The following is a 21777-nucleotide window of genomic DNA, read 5'->3' on the forward strand; positions in this document are numbered from 1 at the left end:
CATTTGATGGTGTAGTAGGGGGATGATGGAGTTGGGGAGAAAAGCAGATATCTTTAGTTTTCGGGCCTGGTCCTTCTCCTAATTACACCCAGCACCTGCCAGATGCCTCACATCCTCATTAAGCAGCGGAGATTCACAAAGGGTGAGTCATTGCTGTAAATCTCCCTGGGGCCAAGTTTTATTCATGTTCTGAAGCTATTATATAGCTTGGACATGTAGGAGGAAAGGATATTTCCCTTAAATCATCAGGAAACAGAATTCTAACTTAAAGTGTCCCAAGTGAGATGTATCCTTTGCGTTTCAGGCTGTAGAACCTGATGTGTTTTCTTCATGAATAGTATTAATACTAAAGTAGCTTTGATCCTAAGTTCTGTAGTTATAGGACTCTCAATCTTTTTTATTTTTTTCTCTCTCTAGGTTTCTAGATTATTGTCATTTAAACTACAAATATTGATTGAACACCTACCATGTGCCAGGCACTGTTCTAGGTGTTGGGGATACTGCAGTAAATAAATCAAAGTTAGAATTCATTACCCCTGAGATTTGAAGATTGTCAAATTTACAAGCAAAGCCAGTTTAACCTGACACAGCAGCTACAGCACAACACTGCAGAGCAAGGAGTGGGTATGGCTAGATTTAGGTCAATGGCTGACTTTAACTGCTATTTGATTAAAATATGAGATCATGGTAAGACCAACACAGCGTTTTCAACTTTAAAAAATGTTCGTTTTTTGAATTGTTGAAATTGATGGAGGCCTTACCCATCTCACAGTGGAAAGAGTGTTAGTTTGTAAATCATGAGATATGAAGTTCTGATCCTGACTGCATCACCAACTATGTCTTTGGATGAGATCTGAACTAAAAGGTTACTAAGGTCCACTCTAGCTAAAAAAAATCCTGTAAACTATGATTCGAATCTCATTACAATTTTTATTACCACTGCATGTGTAGCAACTTCAGGATTTAGGAAAATTATACTTTAACAAATACCATTGATAGCAGCACCCTGAGCAATGGCAAGTCAGAATTTAATCTGTGATAAATACCTTTTTGTGTGTGCGTAAAGAAGAGCTGGGAAATATGTTACTGGTAGGGCTAAGTTAAGAAAACCATAAGTTATTTTCATGTTTAAATTACATCTAAAAGTGACCAAGATTTGAGATGGGTAAGGCCTCCATGAATTTCAACAATGCATTTAAAAAAACAAGCTTTTGTTAAACTTGGTTAAATCATATACTTACAAAGCCACATACAAGAACACTAGCTTGACTTTTAGCACAGTCTACTCAGCCCAGAACCTGTGAGCTGTGTAGCTACTACCCTCCGGTGGTGGGCAAAGATAAGTTCAAGACAAGACATTTTTAATTATTTTATTTTATTTTATTTTATTTTGATACGGAGTCTCATTCAGTAGCCCAGGCTGGAGTGCAGTGGCATGATCTTGACTCACTGCAACCTCCGTCTCCTGGGTTCAAGCAATTCTCCTGCTTTAGCCTCCCAAGTAGCTGGCATTACAGGCATGCACCACTATGCCCAGCTAGTTTTTGGATTTTTAGTAGAGACAGGGTTTCAACATGTTAGCCAGGCTGGTCTTGAACTCCTGACCTCAAGTGATCTGCCTGCCTCAGCCTCCCAAGGTGCTGAGGTTACAGGCATGAGCCACTGTGCCGGCCCAAGATATTTTTAATTATTTTGATTGGGAAAGAACAAATCATCCCTGTTAAGGCAGGCTGAAATGATCATTCATTTAGCAAATAAACATACAGAGTTCTTACTATAGTCTGAAAACTGTGCTAGATACTGGGAAAACACAAACCTGTTTCTTTCCCTTGGAAAACAGAGATGCCAACAAGCAGTTGAATGCAATGTGGTAAGAACTAAAACAGGTGTACAAATGTTGTAGGAGCATAGAGGAGGCAGTTACCAGTTCTATTTAGAGAAGTTGAGGAAAACTTCTGAGATAAATTGATATTTAGATTAGATCTAAAGGCATCTTACCAAGGAATGAGCGGGAAGTGCATTTCAGTCTGGACGAATATGTTCAGCATGAATAAAAATGGCATGTATGGAAAATTATGGCAATGTGATCAGTTAAGCTACAGAGGACATCGTGGGTGAGAGTGAGGAAGACTGTATTTTTTTCTGTTCTGTTGAGATGAAGCAAGAGAAGGGAAATTTAAATTTATATAAAGAAAAAACATGGTTAAGTAAGGGTTTTTTTTTTTTTTTTTTTAGGTGAAAGGACTTGAATATACTTACATGGTGAGGCAAAGGGGTGAATGGAAAATGAGTTTTAAGATACAGGAAAGAAAGGAGATAACTGATTAACCAGGTCCCTGAGGAGATTGGTCCCTGAGGAGAATCCAGGGCACACACAAGTGGATAGGAGAAAGAATAGATGAAGATGCAGATAGGAGTATGAATAGGGTGTCATTAAGTTGAGAGAGTTCGCACAAACTTTATTTTCTTAGGGAAGTAGTAAGATGTTTTATCTGTCAAGAAAGAAAAGGAGAAGACTTAGAGTTGAAGGCCTGAAAGGGCAGCAAAATTTGGAACAACCATTAAAGGGAATGAAAATAAAAACTAGCAATGGCAAATCTGGGTGTTAAGGGCAAAGCTGAGACTCAAACCCATAAACTTTTAGGGACACCAATCTTTATACTTGTGTGATTTGCTTTTGGAGAATGATGGAGGGAGATGGTTGGAATATACACGACTGGAGTCTTTTGGGTTGGCTGTGATGGAAAGACAAAGAGGAAAGGAAACTTAAGGATGCTGGCAAGAGAACTGTTGAAACAAGGAGAGGGGAGGAATAAAGAGAAGGCTAACAACGTGCAGAACATGAAGAAAAACAGGTGAGGTAGAAAAGAGAGGTAAAGATGGTTAGAATTTATGTCGAGAGATTGTATGGCTAGGGAGAGTTAACCATATGGGCTTTGAAATCTCTAAAAGATTTGGGAGAAGAGGAAGAGTATAAACTAGTAAGAAGGTGAACCAGAAGCCAGAATCCTCCAAAAATGATTGCCAGTGATAACACAGAACAGAGAAAAAAAAAGAGGTACAATGTGGTGTAGTCATATGACCTAGGCTTCAGATGAGATCATAGGGTCAGAAATAAGGAACAACAAGTAATAAACCACTTTTCTGTCTTTATTTTTCTTTTAACATGTATTCAGTGACAATAATAGCTATATAAATCTTAAACAACAGAGAAATATATGGAGGAGAAAATAAGTTTCTTTCCCCCACTTAGCCTTATATCCTTTGAAAGCCTTCTCAATGCATTTACATGCATGCATATATAATTTTGGGGTGTTTCGACAAAAGTTGATAATGCTGTATGTTTTTTGCAGTTGGCTTTAAAAAATCTTGGATCTCTTTCAATGGCTAACCCTTTAGTTCAAAACATCTCATAGTAATAGATATACCATTAACCATTTCCCATTGATAGATGGTCATTTTGTTTCCATTTTTTTCACTACTACAAACAATGCTGTAGTATTATTGTACATACTTTTTTGTGCATATAAGGATTTCTCTACAATACTTATTAGTGAAACTGCTAAATTGAAGATTACATCCAATTAATATTTTGATAAATTCTGTTAATTTCCCTTTTAAAAATGCCGTGCCAATTTACATTCCTGCCAACAGTGTATGAGATTAGACTATTCCTCACGTCCTCGCCAGGGATAAATATTGTAATTCTTTTTGAAATTTAAGATATCACTTTCCAAGGTGGAGCAGACAAATTAGAAGCAGGTTTGCTTTTTTTTTTTTTCTCATTAAACTTTTTTAATGGGTCTCAAAATTCTGTGACAAATTTTTGGTCAAGTTGTTTCCATTAAAAAGTACTGATTTAAAAAACTAATAACTTAAAACTGCCACACTCAAAAAAGAAAACCAGTGGTCCACAAAACATTCTCCTTTCCTTCTGAAGGTTTTACGATGCATTGTTTTCATTAACCAGTCTTTTACTACTGAACTTAAATGGCCAATTGAAACAAACAGTTCTGAGACCGTTCTTCCACCACTGATTAAGAGTGGGGTGGCAGGTATTAGGGATGATATTCATTTAGCCTTCTGAGCTTTCTGGGCAGACTTGGTGACCTTGCCAGCTCCAGCAGCGGTGAAGACTGCTGCTGTTGTAATGAGGCAGGCTTGAGTTTCTATCTCAGTTTTGCCACTTGCTATCTGTACTGTCACGGTGTTGTGGTTAAGTTTACCTTTGGGGCGCAGAAAAAGCATATTTATGGTGAGAGTTCGGTAGCATTTATCATTATAATAGAACTGGGAGCTAATATAGGCCATTAGATAGTTCATTATGCTTCCGATTTTATCAGGAATTGGGTTGATCCCACGTATAGTCTATTTAACAGGATCAAATTTTCCAAAAAGATAATCGGAATACACGCCGAAAGTGTGGCAAAACATTTTAACAGGTGTCGTCCTGAAAAATCGGAGATAAAGAGTGTAAAGCACTAAATCAAGTTCGGTGTTTTCAGCGTTTAGACTCTGGAGAGTTGAAATCCACGGTGTCTATGACCAGATCATACATCATTCTCTGCAGCTACCTCGTCTGGGATTACCGGCTGGAGGTTGCCTCTTTTCTGCCAGGAGACTACAGTTAGGAAGTGACTCCTGTAAGAAAATCCGTCAGGATTCAATATGGTCCTCGTCCTCGTAGGACACTCCAGGCACCTGCCTAGAGTAAGATGGCGCTTTTCGTAAGCACCTCTCCAGGAGAGAGATTTCAATAACGAGAGTCACGCACTTGGAGGCCATCTTTGCCATTATCCAAGATGGTGAGCCGCGCAGCCCCATCGTTTCCAGGTTTCAATATGGCTCTCCGTGTCACCGAAAAGGTTAATCTCAGAAACTAACTTGAACTCGCGCGGAAGTGACGCAACAGAAGTTGTCGCGCTTTGCATCTCCGCCTCCCGTGCTCCGCCTCCGGTCTTACGTTTCGCCCCCGGCAGCGCGGACAGCGGACCCAAGATGGCGACCGAGTTGGAGTACGAGTCTGTGCTGTGTGTGAAGCCAGACGTCAGCGTCTACCGGATTCCGCCCCGGGCCTCCAACCGCGGTTACAGGTACTAACCCCGAGGCGCTGCCGCACACGCGTACTCTGTCGCAGATGACAGCTTCCTTCTCAGCTAGCACGCTGTCCGTCCCTGCCACTACTACCTCTGTATTGTCACCTTGCTAGCCTCCCTACCTGGGTTGTCATCTCCCTGACCTCCTGCTCCATCTCCACTCTGGACTGTCATCACCATATTTCTGCCGTTTTTTGTTTTTTTTTTAATTACCACTCTGCGTTATTCCATTCTGCCTCCCCCGTAATCCCCTGGGACACCCATCTGCTCCCCATCATCCACTTTCAGTCGTGCTTGCTCCATCGCCAGTCTCCTCTCATTCGCTCTTCCCTGCGTCCTTCAGCTTATCATCCTCATCCTTTCTCTCTCTCACACACACACACACCTTTCCAGTTCCCCATGCACATTTATGGGTAATCGTGTTGCTTGCCACTCTGGATTATCTGATTTATTTTTTGTACTGTTGTCAATTTCGTCACCAACTGTCATCATCCACCATTCGGTTTTTCCTTCAGCAGTTTTACCAGTGAGCAAAGGTTATGATCATAAGCTTTACAACGGTTGTTCATTCTGTTTCTTCTCATTGTATTTTCTTGATGATTATATAGTATTTTCTGCCTTCCTTCCCTACCTCCCTTCTTAACCTCTCCTACACCTTTTCCCTCCAAAGTTGAGGCAGCATTTTTCTTTGTTGGGCCTAACTACCTACCTTGTAATCCAATGACTGTGAGGTTCTGAGGATGCTATAGGACATTATGTAGTTGAAAGACAGTTCACTGGGCTTCATGTCAAACAATATGAGTGTGAGCCCTTTCCAAGCCTCAGTTTTCTCATCTGTAAAATAGAAAAAAAAACCTGTTAGTGATGATACCTGCGCTCTTATAATGTGCTTAACAAGGGTTTTTGGGAGAGTAAAATTAAATCATATAATGGATGTGAAAGAATGTAGGAAATGCAATAAAGCAGTTACAAATACTGTTTGTTCTTTTTTTTTTTTTTTTTTTTTTTTTTGAGATGTAGTCTCACTTTGTTGCCCAGGCTGGAGCGCAATGGCTCAATCTCAGCTCACTGCAACCTCCGCCTCCTGGGTTCAAGCGATTCTCCTGCTTCAACTTCCTGAATAGTTGGGATTACAGGCATGCACCACCACACCTGGCTAATTTTTGTATTTTGAGTAGAGATGGGGTTTCACGAAGTTGGCCAGGCTGGTCTTGAACTCCTGACCTTGTGATCTGCCCACCTTGGCCTCCCATAGTACTGGGATTACAGGCGTGACACCACGCCCAGCCGTCTTTTTTTTTTTTTTTTTTTTTTGTTAGAGAGGCAGGGTCTCATTCTATCATCCAGGCTGGAGTGCAGTGGTGCAATCACAGCTCACGGCAGCTGTGTACTCCTGGGCACAAGGGATCCTCCTACCTCAGCCTCCCAAGTTGCTAGGGCTACAGGCATTGCCTCACCATGCCTGGCTAATTTTTAAATTTTTTTGTGTAGACAGGATCTTGATATATTTCCCAGGCTGGTCTCGAACTCCTGGCCTCAAGTGATTCTCCTGCCACAGCCTCCCAAAATGTTGAAATTACAGGTGTGGGCCACTGCACCTGGCCAAGATACTGTTCTTATTCTTCTCTCTGACCCACATCATCATTGTGATTTTTCCTCCTGGCATTTATCATTACCTTGGCTGAAAAGTTACCCTCTCCTTATGTCTGTTATTTTGCCCCTTACTGGAGTTTTATTCATCATGAATCAATATTTTTATGCTTGCTGACCTGTGCGCTGGGCCCTGTGGGTTGCACCTTTGGCAAAGAGGTAGCAGTTCTGTTTTTAATAAGCTTTTAGTTGGACCCCAAACTGACCCTAAGTAGAAATCAACATGCTTTTAGATGGTAGTTACAGGTACTATATGAGTCACTTAAACATCACCTTCTTTGGGAGGCCCTGTGTGACCCTTCCATTCTGGTTTAGATACGCACCCTGTGTGCTTCCATAGCACCTTTTTCTTTTTCTTTTTTACTTTAAGTTCTGGGATACATGTGCAGAATGTGCAGGTTTGTTACATAGGTATGCATGTGCCATGGTGGTTTGCTGCACCTATCAACCTGTCATCCTCGCCCCTCCCCCGAGAGGCCCCAGTGTCTGTTGTTCCCCTCCCTGTGTCCATGCGTTCTCACTGTTCAACTCCCACTTGTGAGTGAGAACATGTGGTGTTTGGTTTTCTGTTCCTGCATAGCACTTTATTCTTACCTCTATTCCAGGGCTCTTCATTTTGTATTGTAATGGATTACAATGGATTGTTTAGTCTCCTTTTTTCTCCAGGCTAGACTTGAACAACTTGAGATCTTTTTAACTTTATATTCCCAGGGTCTAGCACAGTATCTGGTACACTTTGGGCACCCTGTAAATGTTGACTGAAAGAAGAAATCAGTAGATTACACAGAGAAACCTAATCACATAAAGTGGCATTGATTGAACTGTTAAATAAGGTCAAATAGCTCATTACTTCCAACTTTAGGAGTTAAGACTCCTAAAGGATATGATACATATTGAAGTGGGATTATATTCTTTTTCTTGAAGTTTTTTTTTTTTTGAGATGGAGTCTGGCTCTGTTGACCAGGCTGGAGTGCACTGGCGCAATCTCAGCTCGCCACAACCTCCGCCTCCCTGGTTCAAGTGATTTTCCTGCCTCAGCCTCCCAAGTAGCTGGGACTACAGGCACGTGCCACTATGCCCGGCTAATTTTTGTATATTTAGTAGAGATGGGGTTTCACTGTGTTGGCCAGGCTGGTCTCAAACTCTTGACCTCGTGATCCGCCTGCCTTGGCCTCCCAAAGTGCTGGGATTACAGGCGTGAGCCACCGTGCCCGGCCTACTTCAAGCTTTTTAAAACACCTCCCCTCTCACCCATCTTCTCTATCTTCACTTCCTAGTTTTCCACAACCTTTATACTTACATCAGTTAACTGCACTGAGCCATTAAAGCAGTTTCTTAATTTTCCTCTTTTTCCTGTTATCCTTCTGTGTTTTCCATGTCTACTGGCATTTTTTATCCTCCAAGAGGCACCTTATCATCAATCACTTTTTTAGTACAGTACATGAAGAGAGCGGAATTAAGTTTGAATAACAATATTTATTTGCTGGGTTACCTTTGGCAAATCACCACTTTTGAATGTTAGTTTCTTCATTTGTAAAAATGACTATAACTATACTTACCTTGTAGGATCCTCTCACTTAATCTTCTTGTTTTTTTTTTTTTTTTGGTTGAGACAGAGTCTCGCTCTGTCACCCAGGCTGGAGTGCGATGGTGTGATCATGGCTCACTGCAATCTCTGCCTCCCAGATTCAAGTGATTCTTGTGCCTCAGCCTCCTGAGTAGTTGAGATTACGGATGTGCGCTGCCATGCTTGGCTAATTTTTTGTATTTTTAGTAGAGATGGGGTTTCACCATGTTGGCCAGTCTGGTCTTGAACTCCTGGCCTCAGGCAATCCACCCACCTCAACCTCCCAAAGTGCTGGGATTACAGGCATGAGCCACTGCACCTGGCCCTTTCACTTAATTTTCACAAGAATGGGCATAATGCCTGGCACATAATAAATGCTTGATAAATGATGGTTTTCTTTTTGTTTGCATAATCTTTCTTATTTACCAGAACCCACTTTATATTATAAGCAGGATTTATTCTCTAGGCTGACATTAAAGGACAAACTGGGCTTTTTAGAAAGCAGGAGGAATTTTTCCTTTGAATGACTGATAAGATTAAAGAGAATAATTGATTTTAATTCACCTAGTGTAAGCTGTTCGTTCCCAGACTTTCACTGACCAGACTTCTAGACTATGGGAAGGAAAATTTGGGTTGACAAGAAACTTATCAGGCTGAGTGCGGTGGCTCATGTCTGTAATCCCAGGACTTTGGGAGGCCGAGGCGCACGGATCACTTAAGGTCAGGAGTTCCAGACCAGCCTGGCCAACATGGTGAAACCCCGTCTCTACAAAAATACAAAAAACTTAGCCAGCCGTGGTGGCGCACACCTGTAGTCCCAGCTACCTGGGAGGCTGAGGCAGTAGAATTGTTTGAACCCGGGAGGCGGAGGCTGCAATGAGCTGAGATCATGCCACTGCTCTCCAGCCTAGGTGACAGAGCAGGACTCCGTCTCAAAACAAACAAAAAGGAAACTTACAAATGCTTAGAAAACAATCTGGGTGCGGTGGCTCACTCCTGTAATCCCAGCACTTGGGGAGGCCAAGGCGGGCGGATTTCCTGAAGTCAGGAGTTTGAGACCAGCCTGGCCAACTTGGTGGAACCCCGTCTTTACTAAAAATACAAAAGAAATTAGCTGGGCATGGTGGCCTGTGCCTGTAATCTCAGCTACTCAGGAGGCTGAGGCAAGAGAATTGCTTGAACCCGAGGTTGCAGTTAGCCAAGATCGCGCCATTGCACTCCAGCCTGGGTGGAAGAGTGAGACTCTATTACACACACACACACACACACACACACACAAATAAATAAGTGGTTAGAAAACAGTTTTCCAACCTATAAAACTATTTTTTTTAAAAAAATATTCTTCACTACCCTCTTCCCTTAGCTAAATCAATATTAACCTCTATAATGCGTTTCAGTGTAATGAAAGAATAATGGACTTTGAAGTTAGGCATTATTACTTACTGTGTTACCCTTTCCATCATTTAGAGAGAAAGAGAGGTATGACAGGCTTTTCATGCCTATTTCACATATCTACTATAAGGACATAATAAAATGTACATTTGGAATCTTACTGTGAATCATCATAGTGGTTTTTTATTTATATATATATATAAAGTTTTATTACTAAGGTAAATGAAAATTTGTGAGGTAAGTTAAAAGTATTGTCAGAGGACAAGCAAAATCAAGAGTTCTTTAGATTAGGTCTTGGAGTAGGAAAGGAACTAAGGCTCAAGGCTGAGGGAATCTGCTGCCATGAATATCCATTTACTTACAGAATTTGTTAAATATCGGACACTAGATACACAAGAGAAATAAGGAACTCGTCCAAGAAAAACACATTTAATAGACTTGTTCCTAATTTTTTTTTTTTTTTTTTTTAGAGACAGGGTCTCACCCTGTTGCTCAGGCTGGAGTGCAGTGGGGCGATCATAGCTCACTGCAACCTCAAATCCTTGGGCTCAAGCAGTCCTCCTGCCTCGGCCTCCCAAAGTGCTGGTTATAGGCGTGAGCCACGGTGCCTGGCTGTTCCTAATATTTTGAATAGCCCATTTACATGAGCTCTTGGTGGCATGATTATAATAAGTAATAACTCATTAATATAATAGATGAGGAACTTTAGAGCTCTCTAATCTGGATCAGATTTAGGTACTTGAGGGTCTTTGAGGGCAGGGAATCAAGAGGGAAGAGAATGGGAAGGATTTATTTTACAGATCCTGTTCAAAACCTGTGCTAATTTTCACTTTCATTTTCCTCCTTTCAGCTTTTTACCTCTCATCTTGTTAAACTCATTCTTGTTCAAATATACCTTATGGTTGCTTTTCTAGTCTTTAAGTATTAGTCTTTGGTTTCTTAGAAGATGAATTATTAATAACTTTTACTTTGCTAATCTCTTTTCCATACTCCTGGCAAAACAAATCACAAATACAATGTTTTGTAAAATTCATCATAAATAATCTTAGTTGTTGTTCAAGTTGATTATAACACGTTTTATAAATTTCTGATGTTTTCATGGCCGTTTGTATCTCCAGCCCAGATGTCTTTCTTGAACTCGTCTCATATATTTTACTGCCTACTCTACATCTCTTGAAAATCTACTAGACATCTCAAACTCAGCATATTTAAAACTGAATCCCTGATCCTTCTTCCTAGACGTGTTCCTTCTCATCTCAGTAATTGGCAACTCCTTTGCTCAGGCTAAACACCTTGGAGTTGTCCTTGGCTTCTATCCCATATCTAATCCATTAGAAAATCCTGCTGCTTTTACCCTAAATATATCCTTCTCTTCTATCCCATATCTAATCCATTAGAAAATCCTGCTACTTTTACCCTGAATATATCCAGAATCTAGCCACTTCTGCTACCATTGTGACTTTTCTAGATTACTGCAGTAGCCTCTTAGCTAATCCCCCTGCTTCAGTCCTCTTATCCCTACAGCTTCTCTCCAGACAGCAGATGTAGTAATCTTTTTAGAATATAAGGGAGATCATGTCACACCTCTGCTTAAAATTTGTAATAGCTCTTTTTTCATTCAGAGTGAAAGCTGAAGTTGTTACTATGACCCACAAGGCCCTGCGTGATCTGGCTGTCTGTTACCTCTCCCACCTTGTCTCTTCCTCTGTTCTAACCACAGTGCTTCCTTGTTGTCTCTCAAACATGCCAGGCATGCCCCGACCGTAGCACCTTTGGGCTAGCTGTTCCTTATGCCTAGAATGCTTTTCCCCCAGGCATCTGTATGGATAACTCTCTTGCTTCACATTTTAGCTCACATTTCACCTTAATGAGACCTACCCCAACCACCCTCTTGAATGCTGCAACTTGTTCATTCTCCCACTGTCTTCTCAATCTTCCTAATTTGCCTCTACATTTTCTTTTTACCTTAGAACTCACCACTTTCTAAGATACTAATTATGCTGTTTATTATGTTTCTTTTTTATTTTCTATCTTCTGTTAGGATGTACGCCTCATGAGGGTTGGAATCTTTGTTTTGGTTGCTGTTGTATCCTAAGCATCTAGAACAGTGATGCATCTGTCCTAATAAGTACTGTATAAATATTGATTGAATTCAGTGAAAGATAGTATATTTACTGATTTGGGAGGGCTCCCATTACCTAGGATATTTAATGTAGTAGACTTTGTTGTTATCTGATTAGTAAAGCATGGTTATCTAGTATACCATCTATAGTTTGAAAATAGCATCGTTATGAGAAATTTTATTTATTTCTTTATTTGAGACCAAGTCTCGTTCTGTCGCCCAGGCTGGAGAGCGGTGGCGCAGTCTCGGCTCACTGCAGCCTCCACCTCCCAGGTTCAGTTGATTCTGCCTCAGCCTCCCAAGGGATTTCAGGAGCACGCCACCATAACCAGCTAATTTTTGTATTTTTAGAAGACGGGCTTTCACCGTGTTGGCCAGACTGGTCTCAAACTCCTGACCTCAAGTGATCCACCCACCTTGGCCTCCCAAAGTGCTGGGATTACAGGCTTGAGCCACCATGCTCGGCCAGAATTTTATTTTTTATTGCTTTTATTCGTGCTTTTCCATCTTTTTAATGATGCTTATTGGACTCCAAAGTCCTCAAGTAGTAGCATTGTCTTTTACTTGCTTTGGACTATATGTAACATGAGGCATCTAAATAGATCATGAATTATTCTTGTTGATTAATAGGTAGAAAGAATAGGCAATCCAGGATAGGGAAATAGAAATACAGTCAAAGATTGTGGGTAGGCGTTAGTAAATTAAGGACATGTGCCTGAGGCTTCCTCTTTTCCTGTCCTAGGGCCTCTGACTGGAAATTAGACCAGCCTGATTGGACTGGTCGCCTCCGAATCACTTCAAGAGGGAAGACTGCCTATATCAAACTCGAGGATAAAGTTTCAGGTAATCTTTGCAGGTGACCCTCTAACATTACGAATATAATTTGGTGTGCTTTTATAAGTACCTTCAATTTGGGGACTGGAATGGAAATACTACTTGTTAATTGGAGTTCTGGATTTTGGCTTGCTTTACTCAAAAAAGTCTTTCTCTTATCTGTCAGGGGAGCTCTTTGCTCAGGCACCAGTAGAACAATATCCTGGTATTGCTGTGGAGACAGTCACAGATTCTAGCCGCTACTTTGTAATCCGGATCCAGGATGGTACTGGTAAGAGAACTGGGATTTTGAGTGGAACGAAGTTAGGAAAACAGGTGAATGCACAGCCACGAAAAGTGTTTCCGATTGCATTTATCTTTCTTTGGTTTACTTCATTTTTTCTTCCCTTTCTCTAAAGTTGCTATAGTTGCTGAAGGAAAAGTATTAACATGTTATTTGTAATAGATAAGCACGAGTTCAAGATGTGGTAATTCATATGTAGACTTAAATAAATGAAAAACACATATCTAACAAATGAATCAACACATTTTGCACTTTAGGAGGCCGAGGTGGGTGGATCACCTGAGATCAGGAGTTCGAGGCCAGCCTGACCAATATGATGAAATCCCGTCGCTACTGAAAATACAAAAATTAGCCAGGCGTGGTGGCAGGTGCCTGTAATCCCAGCTACTCGGGTGGCTGAGACAGGAGAATCGCTTGAATTGGGGAAGTGGAGGTTGCCGAGATCATGCCATTGCACTCCAGCCTGGGCAACAAGAGCGAAACTCCATCTCAAAAAAAAAAAAAAAAGAATGAACACTTTTTGCCCGTTTATTGTTTGTGGTAGTTTTTGGTGGGACTATCTTGAATCATCTTATGTGTGGGGCAGTTATTCTTCCTCTTTTCTCCATGGTCTATAACAGAGGTTGTCAAACAGACAAATAATAAATATTTTAGGTTTTGCAGGTCAGGTGGCCTCTGTTGCAACTACTCAGTTTTGCTGTTGTAGTGTGAAATCACTGTAGAAAATATGTAAACACATTGATACCACTATGTTCCATGAAACTTTTTCTACAAAACCAGGCTATGGCAGGATAAAGCCTATGGGCTCTATGTAGTTTATCGACTCTTGGTCTATGAGAAGATATTTCACATTCAGACTTTGTCTAGTTAGGGTGACTGTTATATTTTCATTGGGCAAAATTTGCCATAGAGCAGCAGTCCTCAACCTTTTTGGCACCAGGGACGCGTTTTGTGGAAGACAATTTTCCACAGACTGGCCTTAGGGGATGGTTTCAGGATGATTCAAGTCCATCACATTTATTGTACACTTTATTTCTATTATTATTACATTGTAATGTATAAGGAAATAATTATACAACTCACTGTAATGTAGAATCAATGGGAGCCTTGGGCTTGTTTTCCTGCAGCTAGACAGGGGTGATGGGAGACAGTGACAGATCATCAGGCATCAGATTCTCATAGGGAGCTCATAACCTAGATCCCTCACATGTGCAGTTCACAGTAGGGTTCACACCCCTCTGAGAATCTAATGCTGCCACTGATCTGACAGGAGGCGGAGCTCAGGTGGTCATGCAAGTGACGGGGAGCGGCTGTAAATACAATGAAGCTTTGCTCTCTCGTGTGCAACTCACCTGCTGCTGCATGACCTGGTTTCTAACAGGCCACAGACTGGTGCCGGGGGTTGGGGGCTCCTGCCATAGAGGATACTTCCTAGTCGAGTCTTCCTACGTTTTCCACAGGGCGCAGTGCTTTCATTGGCATTGGCTTCACAGATCGGGGAGATGCCTTCGACTTTAATGTCTCCTTGCAGGATCACTTCAAGTGAGTGAAGCTTGTCCTTAGTTACGAGGCTGAATGCTTATAGGAATGCTGCTTCTCACATGAATGGGCAGTATCTCTTTTCCTCCTGGTTTCTTTATTTCTTAAACTATTTCATTGTGAATATAAATCTCCCCATTCACTTTTGTTTCCTTAGGTCATCTTTGTATCTATTCTGTTTCCTTTCCTTATAGCCTGCAATATGTTTTAGATCTCTTGTGCAGTAGTTTGAAATGATGCTCTGTCGAATTTGCCCCGTCTTTTAGGTGGTAGAGGGAGGCCTATGGTAACAGCAGGGCTTTATGTGGGGAGTCGTGTGCCACTCTTGTTACCTTATGTAGCTGACATGTTTTGTGACTTTTGCAACATTTCTTTAGCCCACTTGATTTTGGTGCAGCTGTGGTTGACAGCACTGTGCACACTGTCAGCTTCCTACCTCAAGAGCAAGCATATCTCTCCTTTTCTGCCTTAGGACTCTCTGAAGTTATAGAAGGCTAAGAGCAAGCTTTAACTTGGAAAGACTAAGAAACTAACACCCCCTCAGGAGCAGCCCTCAACTGTGGGGAATGGGAATTGGTGGCTAAATACCATCCTTCTGGAAGGGGCAATTCTAATACGTATTCCGTGAGATTTCTCAGAGAGTCCCCAGTGGAATTGAACCCCAGTTGTTTTCTTTCTTGGCTTTTTTTCCCTTCTGTTTCTCACTCTTTTTTATCTCTTACTGTGTTTTCTGGAATCTCATTTCATAAAAGTAAATACACCCAAATTTGTATGTCAGACTCTGCTTTCAGGAAATCTCAAACTAAGATAACTTGCTGTGTTCCCAAAGGTGGGTAAAGCAGGAATCTGAGATTTCCAAGGAATCTCAAGAAATGGATGCTCGTCCTAAGTTGGATCTGGGCTTCAAGGAAGGACAAACCATCAAGCTGAGTATCGGGGTGAGTATGGTTTTTAAAAATTTTGTTTTCCTGTGCTTCCATAAGCCTATGACATCTTTCTCTTGCTCTTTTTTTTTTCTTTTGTAGAACATTACAAACAAGAAAGGAGGTGCTTCTAAGCCCAGGACTGCAAGGGGTGGGGGTCTGAGCTTACTCCCACCCCCGCCAGGAGGCAAAGTCACTATTCCCCCACCATCCTCCTCAGTTGCCATCAGCAATCATGTCACCCCACCACCCATTCCGAAATCTAACCATGGAGGCAGTGATGCAGGTAAATCTAGTACTTCTAATTTTGAGAAATCCAATCTTATGTTTTAATTAAGCAACACCTGTTTGTCAAGGAGAGTTAATGTTTTTGCTATGAAATAGCTCACGGTACTGACAAGGTGATTCTGGCAATTTCTAGCAAGGAATCAAAGCTTTTCTAGTGAACTAAGAGTCATAGTATCTCATAGGTTCTTTGGCAGAAAATATTTGCTTATTAAAATGACAATTTCCTTCATTTTTTTTTTGGTTAGATGCTTATAAGCTTTTGAGTCAGATGGACCAAGATTTTGGTCATGGCTCTGCTACTTTATATTTGAATGTGCTTGGTAAACATTACTTAAGTTTTTTGAGTTTCAATTTCCTTATCTACAAACTGGAGATGTAAAACCACCCCAGCGGGGACCTTGGCTTACGCCTGTAATCCCAGCACTTTGGGAGGCTGAGGTGGGTGGATTGCTTAAGCTTAGGAGTTTGAGACCAGCCTGGGCAACATGATGAAATCCCATCTCTACAAAAAAAATACAAACATTAGTTGGACGTGGTGGTGCACGCCTGTAGACCCAGCTATTTGTGAGGCTGAGGTGGGAGGATGGCTTGAGTCTGGGAGGCTGCAGTGAACCATGATTGTGCCACTGTACTCCAGCGTGGGTGACAGAGTGAGACCTTGTCTCATAAAAAAACAAAGAAACAAAAATAAATAAATAAATAAATAAATAAATAAATAAATAAATAAATAAATAGATAAAATAAAATAATTACCATCCCAGGGTCATGAGGGTTAAATGATTGACAGCACCTAGCATAGCACTTGGAACATAGTAGCCATTTAGTAAATGTTATTTCTTAAACCTTCCCATTTCTTCACAAGAGCAATTGGGAGAAAAGAAGATATCTAGGTTTGTCCATACACTTTCATTCTTTCTTTCTGTTTGGTGGGAGAAAGAATAAATATGGTTATATCTTCTCATTTGAAAAATGAGAGCATTGGAACTGAGAAAAGAATTTTTCTGAGATTAGAGAACTGTATCTTAGAATCTGAGAATTTTAACTTAATGTATTGGACAGTGCAGATAATTTGTTGAATTGATTAGTAAGGGTAAGCTTTCTCTTTCTGGAATTTTTGAGGTGAAAATATTATAGCCTGCTTCTTTTGGTAAGTGTTGCCAGAAGCCACTGGGGATAGTATCTAAGATTTTTTTTAAATTAAATTATTATTTTGAGAATAATCATAGATTAACATGCAGTTGTAAGAAATAATATGAAGAGATCCTATTTACCCTTTTCCCAGTTTCCCTCAATTGGTAATATTTTGTGGAACTATTGTCAAGTATCACAAATGAAAAATTGATGTTGATACCACTTTCTCATCTTACTCAGCTTACACCATTTTACATGTTCTCATCTGTGTATATTTGTGTGGATCTGTATATTTAGTTCTATGCAGGATTTTTTGTTATTTTTTGAGATAGGGTCTCACACTGTTGCCCAGGCTAGAGTACAGTGGTGCAGTCATAGCTCACTGCAGCCTCAAACTCCTGGGCTCAAGAGATCCTTCTGCGTCAGCCTCCCAAACATCTGGGACTACAGGTGCACACTGCCACACCAAGCTAATTTTTTAATTTTTGTAGCAACAGAGTCTCACTACGTTGCCCAGGCTGGCCTTGAACTTCTGGACTTCAGTGATCCTCCTGCCTTGGCCCCCTAAAATGCTGGGATTACAGGTGTGAGCCACTGCATCTGGCCAGTTCTTTGCAGTTTTGTCATGTGTAGGTTCATGGATCCACCATCATTTCAGGTTATAGAACAGTTTAATCACTACAAAGATCCCATGTGTCAACCTTACACAACCACACCCATCTCCCTCTCATCCTTTCTTCCCCCATTCCTAACGCTTGGCAATCACCAGTCTGTTCTCCATCTTTATAATTTTGTCACTTCAGGAATGTTCTATGAAAGGAATCATACAGCGTGTAACCTTTGGGACAGGCTTTTCCCACTCAGCATAATTCCCTTGAGATTCATTCAAGTTGTGTATATCAATAGTCTGTTTCTTTTTATTGCTGAATAGTATTCCATGGTATGGATATACCAGTGTGTGTAACTATTGCCCATGGAATGACATCTAGGTTGTTTACAGTTTTTGACCATTATGAATAAAGCTGCCGTGGCATTTGTATACAGATTTTTTGTGCAAACATAAATTCTCATCTCCAAGATTTTGATTATGTTTTTCTTTTTTCTTTTCTTACCTTGTGTTTAGATATCCTTTTAGATTTGGATTCTCCTGCTCCTGTCACGACACCAGCACCAACTCCAGTTTCTGCAAGCAATGACTTGTGGGGAGACTTCAGCACTGCATCCAGGTAATGGGCATAGTGAAACTAGCATACTCTCAATCAGGGTGTAGGAGATATGTACAGTCAATTGAAATCTTTGATCTGGAGAAGCAATGGATATGCAGGTCACATAGAGTCTTTTGGAGGAGTTCTAGTGAAGGAAATATAGTAGTGCTGGGAACGGGGGGACAAAAAAGCTGTAGGATGAGGTCTGAGTGGGATATTTCAGGTCTTTGTAAGTAGAATTGCCATGAAGTGTGGTTTTGGAAATTCTAGGCAGTGATTTCTTAGAAACTATTAAGTAAAGAATGGAGTTGTTATCCTAATATTATGTCTCTGGCTTTCTCTGTTCTCCTGTCTTGCAGCTCTGTTCCAAACCAGGCACCACAGCCATCCAACTGGGTCCAGTTCTGAATGGCATTGGCAGGACATTAAGGACAGACTTGAGGAATAAAAATGACCTTGAGGGCACCAATCTGTGAGGGAAGTTAGGAACCCATTTCCTCCCCAGAACCAGAATGACTGGACAATCTTTTTCATAGCTTCTCCATCACATTCAAGCTGGTTTATGTCACTCCCCTGTGTTGTTACTTGTACAGCCAAGAAAGTATCTGTTATCTCCTGCTTAGTACCAAGGTAGGGGACTAGTGGATCTTATCATAGTTTTGGCTGACTATGCAGGGCTTAAAAGGCCAGCATCTGTTTGAGGGGGAATGACCTCTAACATCTGTAAAATTTGTCTCATCTTTTAAATTCTTTAACTTATTTCAAAATCATCTCATGACCCTTGTGTGCCTCTTTGTGAAGCCCTATTTAGCAATTTCAGGGGAGTCAAAAACCTTGCCACTTCCTTCTCCACTAACCCAGGACTAAAAATGGACAGGCTGACCTCAGTGTTTACAAATTCAGAATTTTGATAGGGGTAGATATGGAGAAAGACCTATTTCCTGGGTCTCTGCTGTGTAGTCTCCTTCAGGCTTATTGTACTCAGTGAACATCCAGTGCTGGGTGCAGCTCCATCACCCTCTTGTGTGTTTACATGTCTCTTTCTATGATAAGAGGGTTGTGTTGGTGGCACCTCCACTACTCTTTTCTGTTTGTTGAGTTTGAATTGTGTAACATCTTTGATCAGTGGGTGTCTCTGTAATGAAGGAGGTTCAAGAGGCTGTGCTTTCCAAGTGATAGTCTATAGGAGTGTTTAATTTCTTGCAGCTCCATCTGGTTGCTGCATTTGAAGCATGGCATTAATTTGTATTTGCCCTGTTCTTTGACCTAAAGTTGAAGGGTTTAGAGTTTTTAACCTGATCTGTAGAGCAGAGAGGTTGAAAGCACTTAACTCTTGTTTAGTATCCTCATTGCCTTGCTGCCTGGGTATCTGGCCCCTTTCCGTAAACATTTCTTTTCAGTTCATGTAGTTCTTTAATAGAAAGCTGCTGTTATGTATATTGTCATTTGTGAAGGAAGTTGGAGAGTCACAGCTTTACTGTGACAGGTTTTGCCCAAGGCTTTGATACCTGTCACCCAGGGTATCTTAAAAGCAAGTTGTTCTCCCACTACTTTCCTTTCCCTCTGCCCTGCCATTCCTTTTACAATGCTGTGAAAAAAGTTCTGCTTCTTAGGTGAATGGGTACTTTCTATTTTGTTTCTAAACGAGCAATTTTGAGGATGAAATGGGAAGATATCATTGCTTCCTTTTTGCACCTGTTGGGTATGTACACTCTGGCCGAAGGGAGTCCTTATGTTTAGTTTCAAAATATATTACTTTCCTGGATTCTCTTCTTCACTTTTTCTGACTTTGGGTCCATTTTCTTTTCATTGCCTCCTTTTCCAGGCAGCTCTATTCTTGCAGAGCCATAGCAGGACATATTAAAATTCCAATAGAAAACACTAAAAGGAAAGTCTGTGGAATCACTAGTGACTAAATACTGGGAACCTATTTTCTCAATCTTCCTCCATGTTGTGTTCTTTGTATTCTCGAGATGATAATATATTATGTATTTGAATTCCTGAAAAATGGAAAATGTTTAAGATATATGTATATAAAGCGTATGCTGTATTGGTGCAATAATGGTAATTAAAAATATGAAAAAAGTGTCTCTTTTATCTTTTAATTTGCTTATTTGATTACCTTTTAAATTTAATTGACCAAATATAAGTGGACTAGTAGGTAACAAAGGATATTTATATCACTCTTTATTAAGAAATAAGGCTTTTAAGAAGTTGAGACTAGACCTCTGTGTTCATGGTTCTAAAATGACAGAGCACTCTGTGTAATCAGTGAATATTCATTATTTATTTTCTGGTACAGTTAATTTAATTTGCTTCAAATTATCTTCATGATCTAGGCCACCTCTTATACCTTAACTGTAATCGCAGAAATGAAAGGGATCAGTATAAGAGAATAACTAAGGTCAGAACCACAGACTTTGGAAACCAGAAAAGATCTTGGGAGTTCTTGTTCAGTGATTGTCACAGGAGATAAATTAGCTAGATGTGGTTGGTGGTTTACTCCTGTAATTCCAGCACTTTGAGAGGCTAAGGTGGGAAGATTGGTTGAAGCCAGTTCAAGACCAGCCTGGGCAGTATAGCGAGATCTTATCTCTACAAAAAATCTAAAAATTAGCTGGGCATGGCAGCATGTGCCTGTAGTCCTAGCTACTTGGGAGGCCGAGGTGGGAGGGTCACTTGAGCCTGGGAGGACGAGGCTGCAGTGAGCTGTGATTGTACCATGGTACTCTAGCCTGGATGATAAAATGAGACTCTCTCAAAAGAAAAAACAAAAAACATGAATCAAGGCTGGGCACGGTGGCTCATACCTATAATGCTAGCACTTTGGGAAGCTGAAGTGGGTGGATCACCAGAAGTCAGGAGTTCAAGACCAGCCTGGCCAACATGGTGAAACCCTGTCTCTACTACAAATACAAAAATTAGCTGGGTGTAGTGGTGGGTGCCTGTAATCCCAGCTACTCTGGAGGCTGAGGCAGGAGAATCACTTGAACCTGGGAGGCAGAGGTTGCAGTGGGCTAAGATTACACCACTGCACTCCAGCCTGGGTGACAGTGAGACTCCATCTCCAAAAAAACCAAACAAAACCTCCCCAAAACCATAAAACTATAGCTACAGTAATTTGTTAGTGGATACACAGTATAAAAATATGAAAATTGGTATCAAAAACAAAATGTGGCTGGGTGTGGTGGCTCATGCCTGTAATCCTAGCACTTTGGGAGGCTGAGGCGGGAGTATTGCTTGAGACCAGGAGTTCAAGACGAACCTGGCCGACACAGTAAGACCCTGTCTCAAACAAAACAAAAAATATATATGAGAGGGAAAGTTAAAGTGCAGAGTTTTTGTATGTGATTTAAATTATCAGCTTAAAATAAACTGTTAAAAGTGTTTTGTAAACCTCATGGTAACCACAAAGCAAAAACCTATAGTAGATACACAAAAGATAAAGAGAACAATCAAAGGACTATAGAAAATCATCAAATAACAAAGGAATAGAGCAAGAGAGGAAGAAAGGAACAAAGGGCCCACGAAACAATCAAAAAACAATTTGAAAAATGGCAGCAGTAAGTCCTTACCTATTAATGATTATTTTGAATGCAAAATGGATTACATTCTCCAATCAAAAGACAGAGTGGCTAAATGAATTAAAAAAACAAGACTCAACTGTATTCTGCCTACAAGAGCATCACTTCACCTTTAAGGACACATAGAGACTGAAAGTTAGGCATGGAGAAAGATATTTAATGC

At 40.8% G+C, this 21777-nt stretch overlaps 1 protein-coding gene across 1 annotated transcript; it reads left to right on the plus strand.

Moving 5' to 3' along the window:
* Positions 1-3169: 3169 nt before the first annotated feature.
* NECAP1 (NECAP endocytosis associated 1) lies at positions 3170-20118 on the plus strand. Its single transcript, XM_004052643.5, has 8 exons — positions 3170-5093; positions 12570-12670; positions 12828-12932; positions 14405-14486; positions 15313-15421; positions 15509-15692; positions 17949-18051; positions 18390-20118. Exons 1-8 carry the CDS (start codon positions 4999-5001, stop codon positions 18436-18438), a joined length of 828 nt encoding a protein of 275 aa, XP_004052691.1. The 5' UTR covers positions 3170-4998; the 3' UTR covers positions 18439-20118.
* The last annotated feature ends 1659 nt before the right edge of the window (positions 20119-21777 follow it).

Source organism: Gorilla gorilla, chromosome 10 (genome assembly GCF_029281585.2).
Source record: "Gorilla gorilla gorilla isolate KB3781 chromosome 10, NHGRI_mGorGor1-v2.1_pri, whole genome shotgun sequence".
In the NCBI taxonomy this organism is placed as follows: Eukaryota; Metazoa; Chordata; class Mammalia; order Primates; family Hominidae; genus Gorilla; species Gorilla gorilla.